The sequence below is a fragment of the Euprymna scolopes genome, chromosome 36 (assembly GCF_053919585.1).
Source record: "Euprymna scolopes isolate OS-2025 chromosome 36, ASM5391958v1, whole genome shotgun sequence".
NCBI classification, from domain to species: domain Eukaryota; kingdom Metazoa; phylum Mollusca; class Cephalopoda; order Sepiida; family Sepiolidae; genus Euprymna; species Euprymna scolopes.
This window is the reverse complement of record NC_136517.1, coordinates 86564318-86588621: the sequence shown is the minus strand read 5'-3', so window position 1 is coordinate 86588621 and position 24304 is coordinate 86564318. Positions and strand designations below refer to the sequence as shown.

Here is a 24304-nt window from a genome sequence, read left to right as displayed (position 1 = left end):
TCCGGGCCTTGATAAGTGTTAGTTAGGCCATGTATACACTCTATATACACATATTCATTAGAAGAACATTTTATATACACCCACACACACAATGGATTTGGGTCCTTACAAACACGTATATATATAACATTGTTGCTACATCTGTACAAAATTGACTTTGTAATCTAGTGGTGAATGACCTCTTCTTGTCCCTACATCCCTTTTTCTTAGAGAAAAAAAAACATAGCCAGTCTCTTTCCACTATATTGGTATTTCCACAGGAAAATACTCATCTGTGCCCCAATCTCTGGCTTCTACATGTTAGATATTCACAGCAAGAACTTGTCTTTCTACCACAACTGCAAAGAATTTTAGCCACTTTTAAGAAACCGCCATGGAACATGTTGCCACAAGACTGCTACCCTGGGTACTACAGCATGTCCCTCTTCAGAATCTTTCCTGCCTTAATAGAGTATAAAATCAACTTAGAAATTTAGTGAGAGGCAATCTCTTCTCTTCCTACATTATCAGAAGGACTGCTTCCTTGGGTACTACAACATAGCCCTCTTCCAATCAATAAACAATTGTTGTGAACCAACTTCATAAATCAGCAAATTTAATTCATTATTTGCAATCCTCTCACAGTATTCTTCATCATTCAAGTAACAAGATACAGTGTAGTATCTGTTTTATTGTCATGACACCGTCCACCTAGGTATAACCGGGGGGGGGGGTTTGAGTAGTACATGAGTTATAAAACCATCCTCTCCAGCATTGCCTCCTTCTTTAAGGGGCAGTATCGTATGCATTCATTCGCATACATCTATAAATTAATACCGTAGTTCCTTTAACATACGTATGTGTGTCATGGTTTCCAGATTATAAATTATTCAATTGGGAGAACCTATTTATTAAGGCTGTTATTAATGATATTTATTTGAGAGTATATCTTTCAAACTTCTTGGCCTAACGTTCACAGGAAACATGAGTTGAAACAATTACATTGAAAGCATTGCCAGGGCTGTTGTGAAGAAGGTAGGCTCTCTCTACCGTGCTAGAAAACTACTAACACCCGAAAGTATCCTGTACCTCTATACGGCTACCATTCGCCCATGTATGGAGTATTGCTGTCATATTTGGGCTGGTGCATCTGCTACTAGTCTCTCGCTCCTAGACAAGGTTCAAATCTGATAGGCCCTGAACTGGCATCTAAGCTTCAGACTCTGTCTCATCAACGAAATGTTGCATCCCTCTGCCTGTTCTACAAGTATTTTAATGGTGAATGCTCTGATGAACTGCAAGCACTTGTGCCCCCACGACGTAAACACCCTCGACAAACCCGACAGGCAGCAAAATCCCACCCCCACACAGTAGAGATCCCTAGATGTAAAAGATCTTTCTACTCCAGTAGTTTCTTCCCCAGAACCGCTAGACTTTGGAATTCCATTCCAGGTCCCTGCTTCCCCAACTGTACTGACATGCAGAAGTTCAAGTGTAACGTGAACCGACATCTTGCTGCCCAACTCCCTACATAGTACCCCAGTAGTTGTTGCCCCTGATAGTAGCCCCCTACACCAAAGTGGCAATGTGACTTGTTCGGGGTGAAAATGTAATAAAAAAAATATATATATAAAATTATTGTTTTCTGGGTTCGAATCTATCCATATAACATTTATTGAAGGCATAATTACGTTGACACACCGGTTCGCACTAGATCACCAAAGTTAAGCAAATTAAGCTTTTGAGCCTGGTCAGTACTAAAATGCTCTATGTGCTCTCTGCTTATCTTGGCATTATTTCCAGTTGTCCCAAACTTCTCACTGCCATTTGACTCAAGCAGTGCTGATTTAGAAGAGATGTGGTTGACGATTGCACAACCCTTGCCTCACAATTACACATGCAGCTATCCTTAGAAGGGGTATCCATTGTCTCTTGAAACCGAACAGAGTCATTGGTCAATCTTTATCGTTAGCTAGTTTTGTTACCTTGAAGTGGTATTTTTTTTTTTAGCTCTTTACATCAAGTGGCTTCACACCTTGTCTGGAGCGATTTCTAGACTATATCACAGATATAACGATAAGTCATCTAGTTTTCAACCTTGAAGTAGTATTTTTAGCACCTTATTTCAAATGGTTTCATGCCTTATCTGGAGCGATTTCTAGATCATATCACAAATATAATGGTAAGTTGGTTAGTTCTTGACTTTGAAGTATTTTTTTTTTTAGCTCTTTGCATCCAACTTTCTCTCCTTCTGCCTGTCTCTCTCTCTTTCCTTCCGTCTTTCTCTCTCTCTCTCTCCTTCCGTCTTTCTCTCTCTTTCTCTCCTTCAGTCTCTCTCTCTCTCTCTCTCTTCTTCCGTCTCTCTCTCTCTCTCTCTCTCTCTCTCTCTTCTTTTCTGGGTTGCAATCAATCTAACAATTATTGCTGAATACTTTTTGACCTTGAAGTAGTACTTTTGAATTTTTCTTTTAGCTCATTACATCAAGTGGCTCTATGCTTTGTCTGGAGTGATTTCCATAAAACAAAAAACGAGAGACCACTTAACTTTTCGTAAAGTGGTCATGCTTTAAGGAGTGAATTTATTATTGCGTCGAGTTTTCTTTAAGTGCCTTTTAAATACGCCTTAGTTACCGTTTCTTGTTCCTGTCCGATGATAGCATTTACCACACCTTTCAGAATATATTCCGATGATGTGCAAGGGTCTATATCTTTGATCAGGGCATAAGCCGCATCGTGGTCATCTAAAATAAGAAAGAGAAAAAATATATATATATATATATATATATACATACCGTATATACTTGTGGGGAAGTTGATGTGCATTTTAAGATCAAAAATCGTGTCATTTTAGGTATTACCTTTTTTTTTACACAGTGGTCACCACTTATCAAGGCCCGGAAGCCACTTAGGGACAAGGGTTATTGCAAGTACATTACGTTAGTGTGGAGATTTGATGAAGTGTTTACTTAAGGGGGTGGTTCATTAGGAATTTGTTGACGTGTATAAGTCGACTGCAGATTCTAGAAAAGTTAAATAGTCCGTCTGATGTTATTCTTTCTTGCACAGATAATTTCCTTTTTGATGTTTTTTTTTGTAAGACATAAATTGTTTTTCAGCACCTGTGAGTGATAATATGTGCATTTATGCAAATGTGGTCTATTCGATTTTCATATATAGAACCAACCCGCTGCACACTTACATGCAACGAACACAAATGTTTCTAATCAGACATTCTGATCAATGACACGCGGTAGATTCCAGGCGCAGTTATTATTTTTAGACATAATTTATGTTACGTACCATAATAACGTAAACGCATACATTGCATGAGCCGTAATATACCGTAATAACGTGAATGCATTCGTTAAGTGCCATTAAACGGTTTCATTAAATAGTTGTACTTAAATTATTAAAACTTGTTGAACTTAGGAGAGAACGACATATTATAAACACTATATTTCCTAACCTACTAAAAAAAAAAAAAGAAGTCATATCATCATCGAATACATCATATCGAACTTAGGCCTATAGCCACGTCTAGAGAGTGAACATTGCGAGAGCTATTCCAATTATTATTAAGCCTCCCACTGAAAAACCGCGCATGTGCTTACATGCTGGCAAACATATTGAAGTGGGGCTCGAAAGGAATACGATTAATTACTAGGATTACCGGTATATACCGAATGCGAAAACAAAACGACGTTTTTTATGTTATGATCGAGCGTCGAGTCACTATTTAACAATATTTTACAAAACATTAAGAAAAAATTAAAATAAAAGGGTGTGGTACACCTGGGCTTGAACCTATGTTTCAGTCGACCGCAAAAAAATAAAATCGTCTGCCAGAAATTCGACTTATACACAAGTATATACGGTAACAAGAACAAAGGACGATTATTGCAAAGACAGGAAAAGTATATTGGCGTTAGCCTCGAAAAGACCAAGTCTATAGGTAGGAGGGAAACAGTCGTTGTTGTTGATGTTGAATTCTTTGAACGGATATAAATGATTATGTTATAAACCTGAACTAAAATATATATACAGGTAGCTTCTTTCACTAAAATATACATCAGTTTGTATTCCATCTTTGATATTATAAGTGAGTCGATGGTTTTCAAAATTAATTAATATTTGTCATTTTTTGTTTGTTTCTTTTTCAGAGAGCACCTGTTGATAGCAACACTTTTACTTCCGATGTTTGCAGCCACTTCGCCATATGTCCTTGTGCAATCGTTAGAGTACTTGGAATAATCAAATGTAAAAGTGATATTCTCCTGAAAGTTGAAGGTTCAATTCTCAGTGTAGGTGACCAAAAAATACAATTGCATATTACTTAGGACCGCTATCCAGTCATGACTGACACAACGAGAGTATGTGCCTAAATCCAAACGTAGATTCCATGAACAAAGCTTCTTTCTTAGAACTGCATGCCAGTGGAACTCTCTGCCGCTTGCCTGTTTCCCACCTGACTACAACTTGGACATCTTCAAGTCCAACATAAACAAACTCCTGACAACTCGCCCCCTTAAGTAAGACACTATCAAAACCTCCAATACTAATGATTACTACAGTACTATCTCATTGATTACTGTACACATAATAACCCTTATCCCTGAGTGGCCTTCGGGCCTTGATAAGTGGTGACTCCCATGTGAAAAAAAAAAAAAAATGTTACTCCCATAAAATGAAAAAGGAGTTTAATTCAAATTTATAGTAGCATCAGTTTTTTTTCAATTTTCTTATCTTTTTGTTTTTGATGGGGATGGGGCTTCCTAGCAGATACCCCACTATTTCAGAATCTTAGACTATAAGATCTTTTTTAATATTCTAAGGATCCCTTTAAGTTTGAATCTAACTTGCAATTGGTTCACCAATTATTTTCACCAGGTGGTTTTCAAAATTCATTTTTATGAGTTTGTTTGCTTCTATAATTATTCGAATGATGGAGATCTTCCTAAGATTCCATTTTTTTTTTTTTCATAGCATACATAAGATTTCTGATTGGGCTTGAGATAAAAAAAAACATAGGTTCATAAGAATTCCTGTTAAAAAGACAAATATTTTCTCTACATTTATTCAAGTTAGCTCAGCCGGCATGTTTCAGGTTGTTGCATAAGTTCCCGCCGTTTCATAAAAAAATTTTTGTTCTAAAACATGTTTTGATATTTGGCAAAGTGTTATATGTCATTAGAAAGCACGTATTGATAATGGTCATCGTTTTTTGCTCGTATAATTTTTTCTCGTTTTTCAGAACCGTCAAATGGATTGTTAAGTAGATAAAAATAAAATTTTTGACACCTTCTTTTCGCCTTTAATCGAGGTTAAAAAGAGTGAGGTGACCAAGGATATTTGTGCCGTATATGGAGAAAACACTATAGCTGAGAGAACTGTTCAAGATTGGTTTACCAGATTCAAACACGGTAATGTTGACCTCATTGATGCTCCTCGTTCCAGAAGACCAATCAAGCGTTACATTAAGGAGAAGTGCTTCCCAACACCCTGGAAAGCCTCATCATTATGCCCTGTATTTAAGAATTCAGGTGATAAGTCATCTCCCTCTCAGTACAGACCAATAAGTCTCCTGTGTGTCATGAGTAACCTGCTGGAATCCATATTAAATAGAGAAGTAGTCAACCATCTCAGCATGATAACCTTCTTTGTAACACACAATATGGTTTCCGTTCTGCTAGATCTACAGCAGATGTGCTAACGGTTATATCTCATAGGATTAGTGAATCTCTTGACAAAGGCTTTCTTTCTAGGGCAATTGCTCTTGACATATCAAAGGCCTTAATTACTGTTAAAATTCTTTGATTTTCTTAAAAAATAAAAAAATAAAAAATGGCCAGAACTTATGCAACAACCTAATATTAGTATTCCTTTATCATGTCCTTTAGTCCTCACATTCCACGAGCGATGTTTCTGATACTGTTTTCCGGATTAATATTTCATCTGACGCTTATCGTTGACAAGTTTTTGATCTTAAAATAGTATTTTTTTTTTAATCAGGTAGCTCTATGCCTTGTCTTGAGCGATTTCAGTAAAAAAAAAAAAAAAATCTTGGTTCATCAGTCTCAGGTTTTTAGTCATAGCAAGAGACAAGCAAAAAAGTATAATATTTGCCTACATTAGTGTCAAAACAGGAACTGTTTATATTAGGCGCAAGATAAACTCTGGCTGGAAATGTGAAAAGGCAAACTTACGCAGAAGGTTTCCCAATCAATGTATTTTTATCCAGTTTGTTCAAGCTGAGGATGGGGTATCCTACCGGATGCCAAACATTCACCCGCTATCTCATATACTCCAACCGAGAGATCTTTTTAAGATTCTAATCGTCCTTTTAAGTGCAATTGTTTGAATCTCTCTTGCACTTGGTTCATCGGGTATATTTGCCAGGTAGTTTTTTAAATTCTTTTTCATGAGTCTGGTTGCTCCTATATTTACTGGAATGATGGAGATCTTCCTAAGATTCCAATTTCTTTTTATGTCACACATAAGACCTTCGTATTTTGTTATCTTTTCCCTCTCAGTTCTGTTTAACCATGTATCACTGGGAATACTAACTTCTACTAAGGTTACTACTTTCTCCTACTTATCCCATATTACTATGTCAGGTTTTATGGCTCCATTTTCTAGGTACATACCTGTAGGAATTGCACAGTCACAGTGGATGATACATGACTTAATTAACTGTTCTTTCTGGTAGATGCTTGCAGATTGTATATCTATGTGAGTTTGGACAAGCCTGTTTTAGCTAACAAAACCATGTACTATTCCATTCAAAATGTCTTGTATTAAACAGAAAATACAGTAAAAAGAAAGAAACAAAAAAACACCTTGTTTTAAATAGTAAATAATGAGATTCAATCTTGCTTCAGGTATGACATCAACCAACGGAGGTAAAACTTGAAGGGCTGCTTCTCCCCCTTGAAAAACCACCTGAAAAAGTAAAAAAAATAAATATATTTAAATACATATATTTGTTTATGAGTGTGTGTGTATGTGTGCATATATATATATATATATATATATATATATATATATATATATATATATATATATATATATATATATACGGCATATGTGTATAAATACATGGCATAATCACATTGATACACTGGTTTTTGTCAGGTCACTGAAGTTAAGCAACATTGAACCTGGGCAGTACCAGATGGGTGACCATTTGGGAATTGTAGGTGCTGTATGTGCTCTCTGCTTATCTTGGCATTGTTTCCAGTTGTTCTGAACCTCCACTTGCCACCGGTATTTAACAACACCAACTCAGGAGAAGTGTGGCTGGGGATTTCACAACTGTTGCCACAAAAATTCCACACACAGTGGGTATTAATAGTCTGTAAACACTGAACGAAGCTATCATATATATATATATATATATATATATATATATATATATATATATATATATATATATATATAAATCCCACTTGTCTGTTTAAATGTATGTATGTTTGTACATCTGCCTAAAACTTTTGAGAGAAGCAACGGATTTTCATGAAATCAGTATCATTTTGAAGCTCAACCTTTCGGATGACAAATATCGAAAAATTGACCAAAAATATAAATTCCTTCATCCTCAACTGAGCACTTTTCTACAGGGAGGGATCGCTTTTTTCACCAATATTTTCGAAAGTCATCCCCTCTTTTGGATTGTCTAGCCTTAATTTAAACCTACATCACTTCCGGTTTGGCGATGGGTGCAACAGCAAAGACGGCAGTTTTTTTTTTTCATGTTCTTTGCCTCCTTCGCGGTACGGGTTCAAGCCTGCCTACCTTTTTTTTTTTGCTCATTACATACTTCCAAACACCTGGGCAATGCCAGGCACCCAGGCTAGTATATATATATATATATATATATATATATATATATATATGGTATTGTGTCCTACAGATAATCAGTACTTGGAAAGAAGCTCTATTCATGGAAGTGCAGTTTCGTTTTAGTGGGTTGGCTGGCTTCTGTGGACCTTTGTTACTTCTTACTTTCTCTCTCATCTCCCTCCATCTTTTTTTCTTTCTCACATCTGTCTCTCTTTTCATTTCTATCTCTCACATTTCTCTCTCTCTCTTTCCATCTCTCACATTTCTCTCTCTCTCTCTCTTTCCATTTCTCACATTTCTCTCTTTTTCTCTTTTCATCTCTCTTTTTATTTCTCTCTCTCACATATCTCTCTCTCTCTTTCCATCTCTCACATTTCTCTCTCTCTCTCTCTCTCTTTCTATTTCTCACATTTCTCTTTTCAGTTCTCACATTTCCCTCTCTCTCTTTCCATTTCTCACATTTCTCTCTCTCTCTCTCTCTTTCCATTTCTCACATCTCTCTTTTCATTTCTCACATTTCTCTCTCTCTCTCTTTCCATTTCTCACATTTCTCTCTCTCTCTTTCCATTTCTCACATTTCTCTTTTCATTTCTCACATTTCTCTCTCTCTCTTACCATCTCTCACATTTCTTTCTCTCTCTCTCTCTCTTTCCATCTCTCATATATCTCTGTCTCTCTCTTTTCATTTCTCACATTTCTCTTTTCATTTCTCACAGTTCTCTCTCTCTCTCTCTCTTTCCATCTCTCACATTTCTCTGTCTCTTTCTTTTCATTTCTCACATTTCTCTTTTCATCTCTCACATTTTTTATTTCTCTCTCTCTCACATCTTTCTCTCTCTCTCTCTTTTCATCACTCCATCTCTCTCATCTCTCTCTTACCATGTTATGCTTGATGAGATCCTGTGCAAATGTGAAAGATGGAGAAGAAATGTCTTGGAGGCTTTTCAGTTCACTCTGCAAAGAAACAAGAAAACAAAATAATAATTCCAACTATCATTTTGCATTAAATTTATATGAAAAACTAATCCCCCACTTAAAATTCTTAAGTGCTTTAATGACAGAAGTCTATCTCTGGTAATGCGAGAAGCCTTGGATGATGCCTGCAAAGCATTGAACATATTAAGAGAGGATTATTTATCGAAAGGAAAACCCAAAATTATCTCTTTATATATTGAACTGACATCTCTAAAACTTATGGAAGCCAAGACGATTACAGATTATATTATAAGAGCCAAAACAACAGCAAATTCATTAAAAATTAATCTGTTAATTTCCATGGTTCTTAAAGGGTTACTGAGTGATTTTAAGCAGTTCAACACCGTGATAATACAGAAAGAAACCCCATGACTTCAAGGTAGCACTTAGGAGTTACGATGTCAATTCAAACCCATGTCAATTCAAGGTAGCACTTAGGAGTTACGAGGAAACTGAGCAAATGGTCACAGAAAAACACGAAAGAAACCCCATGACTTCAAGGTAGCACTTAGGAGTTACGATGTCAATTCAACCCCATGTCAATTCAAGGTAGCACTTAGGAGTTACGAGGAAACTGAGCAAATGGTCACAGAAAAACACGAATCTACAAATATCATGAAATTTAAAAATGCTCACTTAAAAACATCAAAATTAAATTATACTTTTACCTCAAATAAAAACCCCAAATTTTCAAAAAAAAAAATTTTCTCCTAAGAAATGAACAAACTATAATGTCAAAAAATATTGCAACAATTCTAAAATATTTTTTTTTTCAGGGTGTTCACATGTAATGACCTGAAAAAGTAAAATCTTTTTTTTTGTTTTTTGTTTCGGGTAGAGGACATAGTTGAGGGTTTTCATCTACTTTTAAATAGAATTTCTTTTTAGTTTGACAAATTTCTTAATATTTCCAATCTTTTTTTTAGATGAGGATTAGAATTTGTATTATTTGAATTACTATTCTCATCTTATTGTTATTTTCACAACATTTCAGCCGATGCAACCTTCGACCTTCTTCAGCTTTTGTATTGTTTTCGTAAAATTTTCATTTTGTGCTATTTTTTCCTAATCAACTTGATTTGATAACTTTATGAAATTTTGATCTTGTGCCATTTTATCAACTTGATTTGATAACTTTATGAAATTTTCATCTTGTGCCATTTTATCAACTTGATTTGATAACTTTATGAAATTTTGATCTTGTGCCATTTTTTCCTATTCGACTTGATTTGATAACTTTATGAAATTTTCATCTTGTGCCATTTTATCAACCCGATTTGATAACTTTATGAAATTTTGATCTTGTGCCATTTTTTCCCTATTTGACCTGATTTATGAAATTTTTATCTTGTGCTATTTTATCAACTTGATTTGATAACTATATGAAATTTTCATCTTGAGCCATTTTTACTATTCGACTTTAATAACTTTATAAAATTTTCATTTTGTGCAATTTTTTCTCTCTTCAACTTGATTTGATAACTTTATGAAGTTTTTATCTTGTTGGAATCATGACAGTTTCAGTTGCAGACAGCTAGCTTAATATACTGACATCTAGTTGTTCCAACGTTGAACAGAAACAATAAAGAAAAGAAAATGAAAATTGTTATCAAAGTTACCTCAGCAGCCTTGCCATCGTAAAGTCGAAAATGGTTGCAAGCTTTGAGATTAAGAGCTATGACACTGTCTGGATATTGCTGAAGATATGGTTGCAACTTTTCCTGAAATAATAATAAAAAGAGTATGGAAGTTAAAAGGAAAAAGAAAACTAATAATTTCTCCAAATTTATTTTAACCCAATAGGGCCTTTTCAAATGAGTAAGCTGTTCAATTTATGTTATTTCTCAGCTGATTGAGAATTTAAAAAAACACACACTATTTTGTATTTACTAAGAGTGGGGGAAGGAAGGAAGGGGGAAGGTGGAGGACTTACCTAATGTGTCATGACCTATAAAATCAAATGGGTTTCAAGACAGTTTTTTTTTTTTTTTTTGACATGGTAGTCACTGCTTATCAAGGTCCGGAAGCCACTCGTGGATAAGGGTTATTGCGTGTACAGTAATCAATGGGATAGTATCATAGTAATCGTTAGTAATGGAGATTTGATAAAGTGTCTTACTTAAGGGAGCGGTTTATCAGGAATTTGTTGGACTTGAAGACATCCAAGTTGTAGTCAGGTGGGAAACAGGCAAACGGAAGAGAGTTCCACAAGCGTGCACTTCTAAGAAAGAAGCTTTGTTCATGGAATCTACATTTTGATTAAGCACAGATAAAGAGTGAGGAAAATTATTGACAATGGTTTCAGCTAGATGGGTGTTTTTCGTGAAAGATTAGCAAGGAGGAACCAGAGATTAGAGCTCAGACAAGTACTTGCCATGAAAATAACGATAAAACAAAGACAGGCTCGTGAGAGAGAGGTTGCAGAGAAGAGAAAAGGGCATCCCCCACTAAGCTACGAAGTCTATTTTGTACTCTGTCAAGGCAGGATAGACTGTTTTTAGCAGCTCCTGCCCAGATGTGGCAGTAGTACTCCATCCTTGGACGTACTTGGCTTTTATATAGATAGAGAATTGCACCAGCAGTGAGATATCTACTGGAGTGATAGAAGGATCCCACCATTTTTCCAGTGACCTTGGCAACAGACTTGATGTACGTGTTCCATTTCAGACCAGAAGTAAAGGTCAAACCCAGAAGCTTGTCAAAACATGGAGCCTGCCCAATTGATGCCAATTTTCATCTGGTCAAATTTTTAATGCTATTAAATTGTAAAATCGTCTATGTTGTAAGTATTAAGATCATGTGAAAATTTTTTAAAAAAAGCTTAATATTTTAATAAGAATATTCTTATAATATTGAAATTAATAATTAATATGCATCATATCAGTACTTATACTGTTACAGAAGGAAATCAGTACGGATGAGATCCCAACTCAATATATATATATATATATATATATATGATTATATATATATATATATGATTATTCCTGCATTTTTGCAGATGATCGCCGTCACATTGAGTTCTCCCAAGCTTGTCAACTATGCCATCTCAGATGACTCTGCACTCTGCAGATTTGCAAATCTTGAAGCAGATGTGACATACAATTCGGGACAAGATCAAAGTGTAGTATCTGTTCTGGCAGATGCTGCACTTAAGATAATTTGTACCAGTCAATGGAGGGGAAACCCTCTATATTGGGACAATTATTATTTTTGGTAACCAGAGTGCCCCCTTTTTGCCTACTTTTAGGGGAGCTGGTTTTTACCTCACATTAAAAACGGCCTTGTGCCTAATTTGCTCAGTGGGGGAGCAAATAAATACCATCTGTTCTTCAGATGCTGCACTTCTATTTCTTGTTTTCTTTCGGTGGAGGAGAAATCCTTCACGACTGAGACAATTTTTATTTTTGTACCTTTTCTCCACGTTAAAAAACGACCCTGGTGTCTAACTGTCCCGTGGGGAGGTATAGTAAATGGGTACAAATTGAGCAATTTCCACTGAGTTGACGTCCTCTGGAGGTTGAAGACTATTTCTATCACATGTCTTCTCAAGCTAGCAGTATACTTGCAAACTCTGCTGTAAATTAAACAGATAGTTTGATTCCGACTAATAGGTGCAATGTTGACCTGAACAGGAATTTTGTGCGACTGTATATATATATATATATATATATATATATATATATACACACACACACACACACACTATGGTCCTGGGTTCAAGCCTGAGTATAGTCAGCAACATTGATAAGCTGTAGATATGGTGAAACACGTGGGCATGGATAAATTATTTATATATACAAATGCATATATATATATATATATATATATATATATATATATACATATATATATATATATATATATATATATATACATATATATATATATATACATATATATATATATATATATATATATATATATATACATATATATATATATATATATACATATATATATATATATATATATATATATATACATATATATATATATATATATATATATATACATATATATATATATATATATATATACATATATATATATATATATATATATATATATATATATATATATATGCATTTGTAAACATCCAAAAATATGGGGTGCCTTTTCATTTCAAAGGGAAACTACTCTTCCTACCTCCCAGAGGGTTGGTTGTTTTTGTTTTACGGCATATCAACTCTTTTCAGTTTATTTAATGCTGAATCCAAAGATTTTGAAGAACAATTTTTTTATAGAGTATATTTGTTTTTTTTCAAGTCGGTTTCTATTTAATCCATAGCTGAGACCCTAACAGGTACTACCACTCCAGGTGAGAGTGGCCCTGGGAGCAATGGTAATTAATGAGTTGCACCACACTCTCCAAAGCCCGCAGACTGGGGCCTAACCATCGGATATAGTTTAAGGTCATATCCAGGATCACCTCCCAGAGGGAGACAAATCAAAAACTGAATTTAATTATTGCTAAGAAAAACAACAAAAATAGACATAACTTTAAAGCGATAAAAGTTGCATATAATTTCAACCGAGGCTTGGTAGTATAGTGATATACACACCCGATCATAGACTTTATGGCCCTGGGTTTTAGCCTCAGTATAGTCAGCCACCCTGATGAGCTGCAGACAGTGAAACATGTGTCCATGAATAAGTATTTTATATACTAATAATGCAAGGAGATATATATGTCAAAACATTGTTAATTCACTGTCCACATAGCAGCAGCCAAATAGCACAACGGTTAGCAGCTCTGACTGTCATATGGGCGGTCGAGTTTTGATCCTGGCTTGCTTGAGGTAGTTGCTTGTCTAGCCGCACTGAGGAGCTGTGAAACAGCAAAACAGTACTGTATGTGGATGACTATATATATATATATACATATAAATAATAAAACAGCTCTTTTCAGTCTTGACAGACTAGGGATACCTATTGTAATTCTGTCTGCGCATGACATTTTTATGGCAACATTATATATATATATATATATATATATATATATATATATATATATATATATATATATATTCCTTTAACACTTCTAAGAAAGCTTCTCAACCACATTGCTATAGCTAGTAGCATCCTATTGTGTTAGCACTCTAAGACAGATACCTTACCTGTTCAAATATATGCAAAAAGTAGCTAGATGAAGAAAAAAAATTGTTTCACCTGTAACATATCATAAAAGAAGAAAAAATATATAGTCTCATCTGTGATATGTCATAAAGGAAGAAACATTATTTCACCTGTGACATATTATAAAAGAAGAAAAAATATTGTCTCATCTGTGATATGCCATAAAGGAAATAGAAAATATGGTCTCATCTGTGATATGTCATAGAAGATAAAGAAAAACAAAATATTGTCTCATATGATATGTCATAAAAGAAAAAGAAACTATTGTCTCATTTGTGATATGTCATAGAAGATAAAGAAAAACAAAATATTGTCTCATATGATATGTCATAAAAGAAAAAGAAACTATTATCTCATTTGTGATATGTCATAGAAGATAAAGAAAAACAAAATATTGTCTCACCTGTGATATGTCATAAAGATCAAGTTTGTGGTAGCAGAGAGCAATATAAGCATTCAATGCCAAACATTTTCTGAAAATAAAACAGAAAAAAATTGAACATGTTAACTTGAAAATATCCCCGAAACACTTATGACAAACAACAGATGATTCCTACAAGAAAAAGTCTAAAACAATTTATTTTTCTTTAACTATAGATTCTATGTAGTTCTTTCACATTTTGCATATTGATGCTTGGCTGGGAGGATTATGTAATTAATTAACAATTAAAATAATTAACTATTAATAACACTATATTTACCCATTCATTTATTAAAAAAAAATTTTTTTATCATCATTTATGTTTGAATTTACGTTTGGAAATGTAATTTATAAAACTCACTATGTCTGTGTGTCCATCTACCTTCATTTTTCAAAATGCATCTCCTCAGGAATGCAAGTTGCAGTGCAGCATGCAAAAAAAAAAAAAAAGCAGCGGACCTGCTGTTTTAACAGCGTCAGCAACCATGACTCTCCAAATTGTACGGTCATGGTAATCTCGGGAAGACAAGTAAAGACGATAGTTTCTCATTGCTTTCTGTCTTGATTCGGGAGTGTATCTCCCTCTCGTGAGTTAAACGCGCACCCATATACCAACCTGGAAATTTCTATGACTCGGCACAGTACATACAGTGCCTAGCCTTCCCAAATGGTCACCCATCTGGTACTGGCCAGGCTCATTGTTGCTTAACTTCGGTGATCTGGCAAGAACCAGTGTATCAACATAATTGTGCCGTATTGTACATATACAGCATGGGGTAGGTTAAATGATTGCATTTTTTTGTGGACCTTTGATATCTCGCTGCCAATGCAATCGGTACAAGAGCCAAATACGCCGTAAATGGAATACTGTTGCCACATCTGGGCAGGAGCTGCTCGTGCATTTTATCTTTCCTTGATAGAGTTTAAAACCAGCTTCAAAACCTAGTATGTGATATCTTTTTCTCTTTATTGCAACATCTCTCCCACAGAAAAAAAAAACATTGCAAGCCTGTCTCTGCTCTATTATTATTTTAATGGCAAGTGTTCGTCTGAGCTCCAGCCTATGATCCCCACTTGCCAAAATGTCACAAAAAAACGCTCATCTATCTACAACCACTATCAACAATTTCCTCCACACTGTATCTGTGCCTAAATCCAAACAGATTCCATGAACAAAGCTCCTTTCCTAGAACTGCCTGCTTGTGGGACACTGTTCCATTGGACTGCTTCCTGGCTAATTACAACATGGTAGATTTAAAGTCTAATGTAAACAAATTCTTGTTGAGCCGTCTCCTTAAATAATCCAAATTCTACCCAATCGACACCATTAATGATGACTACACTACCACCTGACATTCATTAACCCTTATCCTCGAGTTGTCATCAGGCCTTGACAAGTGGTGACTTCCTTGTAAGGAAAAAGAAAAATAATTTACCTGTCGGCAAGCAAGATGCGTTTGTAGACATCAATAGCTTCCTGATAATGGTTCCTCAGGTACTGGATAGATGCTAGCGACAATTGGTCTTCTAGGATGTCTTGAAGGTTCCTGTGATAATCCATCAAACTATTTTCGTCACTGAATTTGTGTGACAAATGAAACAGCAGACGATTCTGAAGACCCGTCTTCGGACCTGGATTTACACAGAAAAAAAAAAAGAAAAACATTTCGCGGGTGACCTGAACGAGCCTCCCCCCTGCCCTCCACTTCCGTAAAATTATTATCGTTGATAACAGACTTAACTTTCATATTAGCAGGAAAAAATTTTTTATGAGTTTATTTAATGACTTAACGTGGGAAATCACTTTTGAATTAACATACTATTGAATTTTTCTTTCATAGCTTAATAATGAGAGTTTTGCCGCTTGATCGAAAAGTGGGGTATCAATTTAATAGAATGTTATAACTTAAAAGTGACCGCCCCCCCCACACGTTGAAATCCATTAAATAAACTTTTAAAAACATTTTTTCCTGCTAATATGAAAGTTAAGTCTGTTATTGACAATAATCTGTAGAACTAATAAGAAAATGTGAAAAGAAATTAATTTTATGACCAGGGGGAAAGCTTGTTCAGGTCCACCCATTTCGCTTTTCAAGTATCATAATCCACAAGAGATTAGTAAACCATGAGAACAAATGGGGGTGCTTATATAGTATTAGTGTAACATAGTGCATATGAGCATATGGGAAAATATCAGCAGCAGCGAAGGATGGCTGGCTTGCAAAGAGATTAGCAGCAGCAATAGCCGAAAAAAGCACATATGCAAATTAGGAAATGTGTGTAAGAAGAAAAAAAAAAAAAAAAAGAGAAAAAAATGCACCATGTGGTTGGCAGAAGCAAAGTGTGCATCGAAATAAAAGGATGTGTAGAGGACAAGAATGGGCCGGCTGTTGCTAGCATGTGGTCGGAAGAAGGAGAAACCACCAAGCTAAATGGACATGTGGCAACAAGAGATGGGAGAGTAACGGTAATAAATAATTTGTTAAAAAAGAAAAAATGTCGACCTGAATTTTTATTTATTTATTTTCTTTGTTCGTTCCTAACTGCAACGTTGCATTAGGATACCTTAAGTAGGGCGTTGATGTGACAGGGGTTAGAGCTTGGTTGGCAATGTGGGGCCTGTTAGATTAGAAAATACTTTTTTGGTTCAATTGAGAGAGACTAGTGGTTAATGCATTAACCCATATGCGGTGCCTTCAATAAGTTTCCAGACTTTTTTTGCACAAGCATTTAAAATTGTCGTAGACGATTGAAAATGCAGTATTACTATACATCTTATGAGATGACTCAACAATTTTTATGATTTCAGGTTCAAATGAACAGTTACAGCAGGATTTATAATACAACCTACTAAAGCCTGATTGTCACAGCTGGTGAATTTCAAAAATGCAATCTGGACGTGAGGACACTTTAGAAGAATGATATGCGATAAAATTCTGTTTTAAACTGAGAAAAAATGCCACAGAAACATAGGGAATGCTTCAAACTGCTTTTCGACCATCTTGTATGAATCGAGCATCAGTTTTTGAGTGGCATAAGAGATTCAAGGAAGGCAAAAAGTCTGAGAGCTGATGAGAGGTGTGGGAGGAGTAAGGAAGTCAGAACACCACAGTTGATTGGCCAAATAAAGAATTTCACAGAGAAGGACAGTCATGTGTCTATAGAGACAATAGGTGCACAGTGTGGGAACTGTACGCACAATTATTTGCAAGTAATTGAAAATGCGGAAGATTTGCGTAAATGCACCAGTCTACAACTCCATCCTTGTCACAGACTATTTGACCAAGATGGGCATCAAGACAGTTCCTCACCCTCCCTATAGATCAGAGCTTGCTCCCTGTGACTTTTGGTTGTTCCTTAAGTTCAAGGAAAACCTTACAGGCTGTCGTTATGAGACAATTGAAGAGATGAAAGAGGCTGTGACGAGGGTCATTGACACACTCACACAAGAGAACTTCCATTAGAGCCTTCCGGAAAGTGTTGGAATGGTATAACAAGAACATTGCAGCCAGAGGAGATTATTTTGAAGGGGGACTAGAGTTTTGTGTGTGTACTATCATTAAAAGTGCCTATACAAAAAAAATCTGGAGATTTATTGAAGACATATCGTATATACAAAGGGTTGTTTTGTCGAGGTATAGAATGCTGTACTGAACACCACTCTAGTACAGTAGAGGGAGACTACTTTCTTTGCAGCAGCCTTGGCAATGTCCTTCATGTATTTATTCCAATTCATGTTGCCTGTGAATGTTAAGCTGTGAAAAACAGCATTCATTGCTGCTGCTGCTTCCCATAAGTCATAAGTTGAAAAAAAAAAAAAAAATGAAACTATGGCACTAACCCTAGGGCAGGTTTAACTGGCTTCCTCCTTCAGAGAAACTTTTATGGGAGTATGAAATTCACAGTCGCATTTATATCCCCATTACGGAAGATGATGACATTAGGTTTTTGCAACTCTTGTAGGGTGGTGCCAACATCTTCCTACATACAGCACCTAGAATTCCCAAATTAGTCACCCTTCTGGTACTGACCAGGCTCAACATTGCTTAATTTTGGTGATCTAATGCGAACTGGTGTGTCAACGTGATTATGCCGTATAATATATATCATAAGTTAACAACTTTTGATAATCAAAAGCAAAACAATGCTAACCTTTTTGGACACAAATGAAAATCACAATTCCAAACAGGTAAATACTTTGATATATATCATACAAAAATTAAAAATCCTCACTAAAATTAGGAAAAATTATTAAGTAGAATTTCAATTAAAATAAAAAAAATCAATCATATTTTGCTCATCTGCAATTCATTATTACTTGATTAAATGACAGACTGAGTTTTCTCATCCTGCTTTACAGAGTTTTCATTCTTATCAATAGCAGATCGGCAATCTTCTATAATATAAATCTTACCTGTCTGTTTAAATGTATGTATGTATGTATGTATGTATGCATGTCTTGCAAAAAACTTTCGACAGAGGCAACAGATCCTGACAAGATCAGTATCATTTTGAAGCTTGACATCTCGGCGACAAACATAAAAAAATTGGCCAAAAACATTAATTCCTTCACCCTAAACTCGGACGTTTTGTACAAGGAGGGGTTGATTTTTTCGCCGACATTTTAGCAAGTCATCGTCACCATTGGATTGACTTTGGTTAATTTCAACACTTTTGACTTCCGGTCGCGTCATGGAGACATCGGCTGAGACGTCAGATTTTCTTTCACTTTCTTTTCCGCCTTCACGTCACAGGTTCGAGCCTGCCTGCCTACTACCACTTTTTTTTTTTTTTTAGCATCTCTCTTCACCTTGGCTGCCTACTGTTGTTTTGATTCCCTCCCCACGCTACTACAATTTTTTTTTTTTTTAACACCTCTCTCCGCATTCACGGGTTCGAGCCTGCCTGCCTACTGCCACTTTTTTTTTTTTTTTTAAGCATCTCTCTTCACCCTGGCTGCCTACTGTTGTTTTGATTCCCTCCCCACGCTACTACAATTTTTTTTTTTAACACCTCTCTCCGCATTCACGGGTTCGAGCCTGCCTGCCTACTGCCACTTTTATTTTTGCTCAACACACACCTCCAAACACTCGGGCAACACCGGGTAGTATACAATAAAACTGGTTTTTATTTTCAATTAAAATTCTACTCGATAATTATCCATAATTTTTTGTGTAGATATTTATTTTTGCCTGATACAAAAGTATATTAAACAGGTTTACTGTTAATTTCTTTGGAACTGCACGCCTGTAGAACTCTCTTCCGTTTGCCTGCTTTCCAGCTGACTACAATTTGGTCGTCTTCAAATCCAACATAAACAAATTTTTGATAAACCATCACCTTAACAATCAACACTTTATCAAATTTACCATTACTAGCGATTCAACTTTATACATATTTTATTTAAAATTTAAACAACGCTTCTATCACAGAAAACACAACTCTGACGTTCATAAAATCAGCAGTTTTTTTCAACCAATCGCAAGCATAAGAATATTCACTCCCAAATTTTGCACGGAATATAAAAACCCAAACACATGACATTTTCTGACCTTGATCAGTGGAGGAGAAATCCTTCTAGACTGAGGCAATTTTTTTTTTTTGTTCCTATCCAGAGTGGCCCTATTTGGGGAGCTGTATTTTCCCCCACATTAAAAACAGACCTTTTGTCTAACTCTGCCCTCGTGGGGAGGCAAGTAAATAAACAACATCCATACCTCTCCCTGTGCACGTACACAGGTGAGATATATGACATGATGATTACCTTTAAGTGCAGCTTCCTTTGATTCTGGGTACATTCCGAGTAAAAAATAACAGCAAGCCAAGTAGATCCAAACTTCAGGTGCAAATTTGTTACGTTTCGTCACTTTTTCATATAACTGGAGATGAAAAAAAAACAAAACAAAAAAAAAAACAGAAGTAAAATACAAAATAATAAAAATCATAAAATAACTTTTTTTTTAAACATCAAACACCCACCCACCCCCACCCCCAAGTAGTGCCTAAGTTCTAAACTTTTGACATTCCAGCATATTTCTTGAGATATTTCTATATAACAACTTATATTAAAGTTTAAAATACAATTAAAATACAAAAGTCAAGTATCATGGTTCAACTGTGCTTTAAACAGAAACATTCATTTCGAATGTGCCCATATCTCATCAAAGAACCTTCTGTTGATTTTATATGCTGAAACCTTCTGCTTGTGATATAAAATCTATCTAAAAACACTGCCAGACACATCGGGTACATTAGTGTGAAAAGTTTTTTTTTTTTAAATCAGCCCAGCCATTTCAGAGTTCATAGAGAATGAACTTACACGCACACACAACAAATATATATATAAGTAGAGATATATAATTTTTGGCATTCCCGCATATTTCTCGAGACATTTCATTGTTGCATTACTTCTCCTGTTTTCTAAGCGGTGATAGATAATATGGGGTCCCCGACGAAACATCGTAAACAAAAAATACAACAGAGTGTTAGGAAATGATTTGTATCAACAATTTTCCCCACTCTTTATCTGTATCTAAATCTAAACGCAGATTCCATGGAGACAGTGATCTCCAGTTGCATGTACATCTCGGTTATATTATGACACCGTTCATTTGCCCGGGGAGAGTTACCTGGTTGAAAAGTGTCCTCGGAATGGCAACCAGCTCCCCGGGGGAATAAATGATATCAAATGATAGGCACATCCCTTACATCAAATGGGTTGATAGAAAAAGAAGACAATAAAGAAAATGACCAGTTCTACAGGCTACCTAGCGACAGGATTGATAGAAATCATAGACCTACTACTGCTATGTGTCATCAACACATCACGGCGTAAGAAGTTTTCGACGATTATAACAGGTAAAGAAAAAATAACATTCTACACACATCAATCAAATCATAAAGACAGCTGCACTAAAAAAACAAACAAAGACTGACTACCTATACAAACAGAAAAAAAAATAATTGCAATTGCGATGCTAAAGTTAACTAAATAATACGTCCCGCAAAGTGATATATTCGTTTGAAGTATGACACGATCAGTTGTGACCCTGGAGAGTTACTTGGTTAAGAAACGTCTTAAGAATAGCAACCAGCTGGGGGGCACGATAGACACGTGAACAATAGAAACATTAATGGGTTGATATGGCGTCGACTAAAACCAGCTGGCATGGGTCTTATCTTGACGTCGTTGCGGGCAGGGTTTTATCATTATTGTTGATGACAGGAACCATTGGGCTGAAATTGAACGCTGCATAGAATAAGCAAACATGATATCTTTTTTTATATAAAAAATAAAATTATTTATTCTTCACAATTAAAACGAGCATTCAACTTTGAAACCCATTCTCGATTGTCCGTTGTCGACCAGCTCAAAACTACTATATGCATCGCTAGTATGAACCGTCTGTCTCGCACAAGATCCAAGCTTCGACTGTCTAAAAACAATACAATTATAATTAAATTCTCCTCTTCTTCTTCATTGAAAGAGAGTGAAAGAAAGAGAGAGATACATAAGGCTTCAACATTTAGTTTTTGTAGGTGACGATTTCTTTTGACTTTGATCTTTTGAATTCTACGGTCTCACATCGTTTTGACGTGGTTTAATATAATAAAACAATTGTCACTCTTGACTTGAATCATACTTGATTGACAACAGTTACTGAAGTCGTCATGTTTTTTTTTTCAATAATAAAGCATTTTTCCCACCTCCCCATGAGTACAGTCAGGTGCAAGTTAGATATAAGGTTTATTAATGTAGAAGACCCCAGCTCTCCAAAAAGAAACTACTTCATTGTGCCACAATATAACGTTTTGTTTTGCAGTTCTTGCAAGAAGGTGCCGACATCTTCCTACATACAGCACCTAGTATTTCCAAATGGTCACCCATCTGGTACTATCTGTTGCTTAATTCTGTGATCTTATGAGAACCGGTACAGTAATGTGATTATGCACTATATTCTCCACAGCATTACCATTAGATGTCTTTCAAGGTCATACCCAGCACCCCACAAATTAATGGCGCAATTGCACCATAAGGAAGCATAATGGCAGTCAACTAAAGATATAGATAACAACGGTAAAGGCAGACATCGAGCTGGTAGCATAGTCTTGCATTTTTGGTATTCGTTGCTGAAACCAGGAATGGCTTGAGTATGCTGAAGACTCCGCTGCTGTATCTTTGCTTCCCCAAACATATCTTCCTGGTGAGCAAAACAGGGGTAGACAACTATGCAAGTGGAAGTATTATTGTAATACTATAAAAGTTCCAGTCACCCACCTATTGTTGCATTACTTCCCCTGTTTTCTAGGCGGTGATAGATAATTTGGCGTTCCCGATGAAACATCAAAAACAAAAAATCCACCCACCCATCCACCCCAGAGTGTTAGGAAATGATTTGTATCAACAATTTCCCCCACTCTCTATCTGTACCCAAATCTAAACTCAGATTCCATGAACAAAGCTTTTTTCCTAGAACTACCCACCTATGGCACACTGTTCCACTGGCTTGCTTCCCAGCTGACTACAATATCATAGTCCAATGTAAACAAGTTCTTGTTTAGCCATCCCCTTAAATAATCAAAATTCTACCCAATCTACATCATGAACGATTACTACACTACCATCTTACATTCATATACCTTTGTCCTCGAGTGGCATTCAGGCATTGATAAGTGGTGACTCCCTTGTAAATAAAAATATATAAATAAATATTAGGTTTGTGCAAAAATAATGTTTTTTGACATTTAACTTAAATTTTTGCACCCACCTAATAAATAAAGAGGAAAAAATATGTCGGGAGTAAAAAAAATAAAAATGGCCATTGCTCCTTTATAGTTCCCAAGATGAAAGAGACAGTACACAAAATGCTCGGGTTTCTGGTGTTATGATTAAGGTTAAGGGTTAAACATAAGGATTAAAGGTAAGAGTTAAATGTTAAAGGGTTAGGGCTAGTGGTTCATGTTAAGGTTAGAGTTAGGATTAAGGTTAGGGTTAAGGTTAATGGTTAGGCTTAGGTTTAAGGTTAGTGTTTAGAGTTGGGGTTAGGGTGAGGATTTAGGTTAGGGTTAAGGTTAAAGGTTAGGCTTAGGTTTAAGGTTAGTGGTTAGAGTTGGGGTTAGGGTGAGGATTTAAGTTAGGGTTAGTGGCTAGGGTTAAGTTAAGGTTAGTATTAAGGTTAAGGTTAGGGGTTAGTGGTTAGGGTTAGCGTTAAGGTTAGGGTTAGAGGTTAGAGTCAAATTTAGATGTTGAGGTTAGAGTTAAATTTAGAGTTAGTGGTTAGAGTTGAGGTTAGGATTAGTAGTTAAGGTTAGGGTTAATGGCCAAAATAATTTACAATGCATAAGATAATAATCTTACCTCCATTGCTCCTTTATAGTCTCCGAGATGAAAGAGACAGTATGAAACCCAAAGGTCAGTGTCAATATCTTTTTGACCACTGTTTCTACTAAACTGAAATGATAAAAAAAACAACAAAAAAGAAATAAATTTAAAAATGGTGATTGCACAGAATCGTTATCGTGGATTTGCATTCATCTGCAAAAGATCTCACTAATTTGCATATTCTTTTAAGCATTCATTTGAATTAATTCCCTATTACTTTTTCGGTTTTCTTATGGGATGATCATCTTTAGTTAACTATTACATGTAATTATAGTCATGCAGATATTCTACATGATTTATACTTGTGTAATATTTGCGTAATAAATATGTTTATGAAAACATAAAAATAGAATTATTGAAATCAAAGTAAGAAAATTTCAAACCAAAAAACGTATTCAATAGATAATATTCTCAAAATAGTTCAAATCTAATTTTTTAAAAATGTTTTTAAAAAAATCCCAAAGTGTTTTTAATAATTCTTTAAAAAAAAAAAAAAATAATGAATAAAACTAATTTGAATAATTCTTAATTAAAATAAGATAGAAGAAAGTTTTCAATGATTTATACTA

The 24304-nt window shown here is 35.4% G+C and overlaps 1 protein-coding gene across 1 annotated transcript in view; it reads right to left on the bottom strand.

Moving 5' to 3' along the window:
- LOC145260663 (intraflagellar transport protein 56-like) overlaps positions 1–24304 on the bottom strand; it is a 73088-nt gene that overhangs the window by 31389 nt on the left and 17395 nt on the right. The window contains exons 3-10 of the mRNA XM_080119013.1: positions 23712–23804; positions 20118–20232; positions 15790–15985; positions 14336–14405; positions 10413–10514; positions 8698–8772; positions 6816–6918; positions 2611–2720 (exon numbers count right to left, since the gene is read on the bottom strand). Of these exons, the coding sequence (XP_079975139.1) occupies positions 2611–2720; positions 6816–6918; positions 8698–8772; positions 10413–10514; positions 14336–14405; positions 15790–15985; positions 20118–20232; positions 23712–23804 (864 nt within the window). The remainder of the gene's footprint in view (positions 1–2610; positions 2721–6815; positions 6919–8697; positions 8773–10412; positions 10515–14335; positions 14406–15789; positions 15986–20117; positions 20233–23711; positions 23805–24304) is intronic.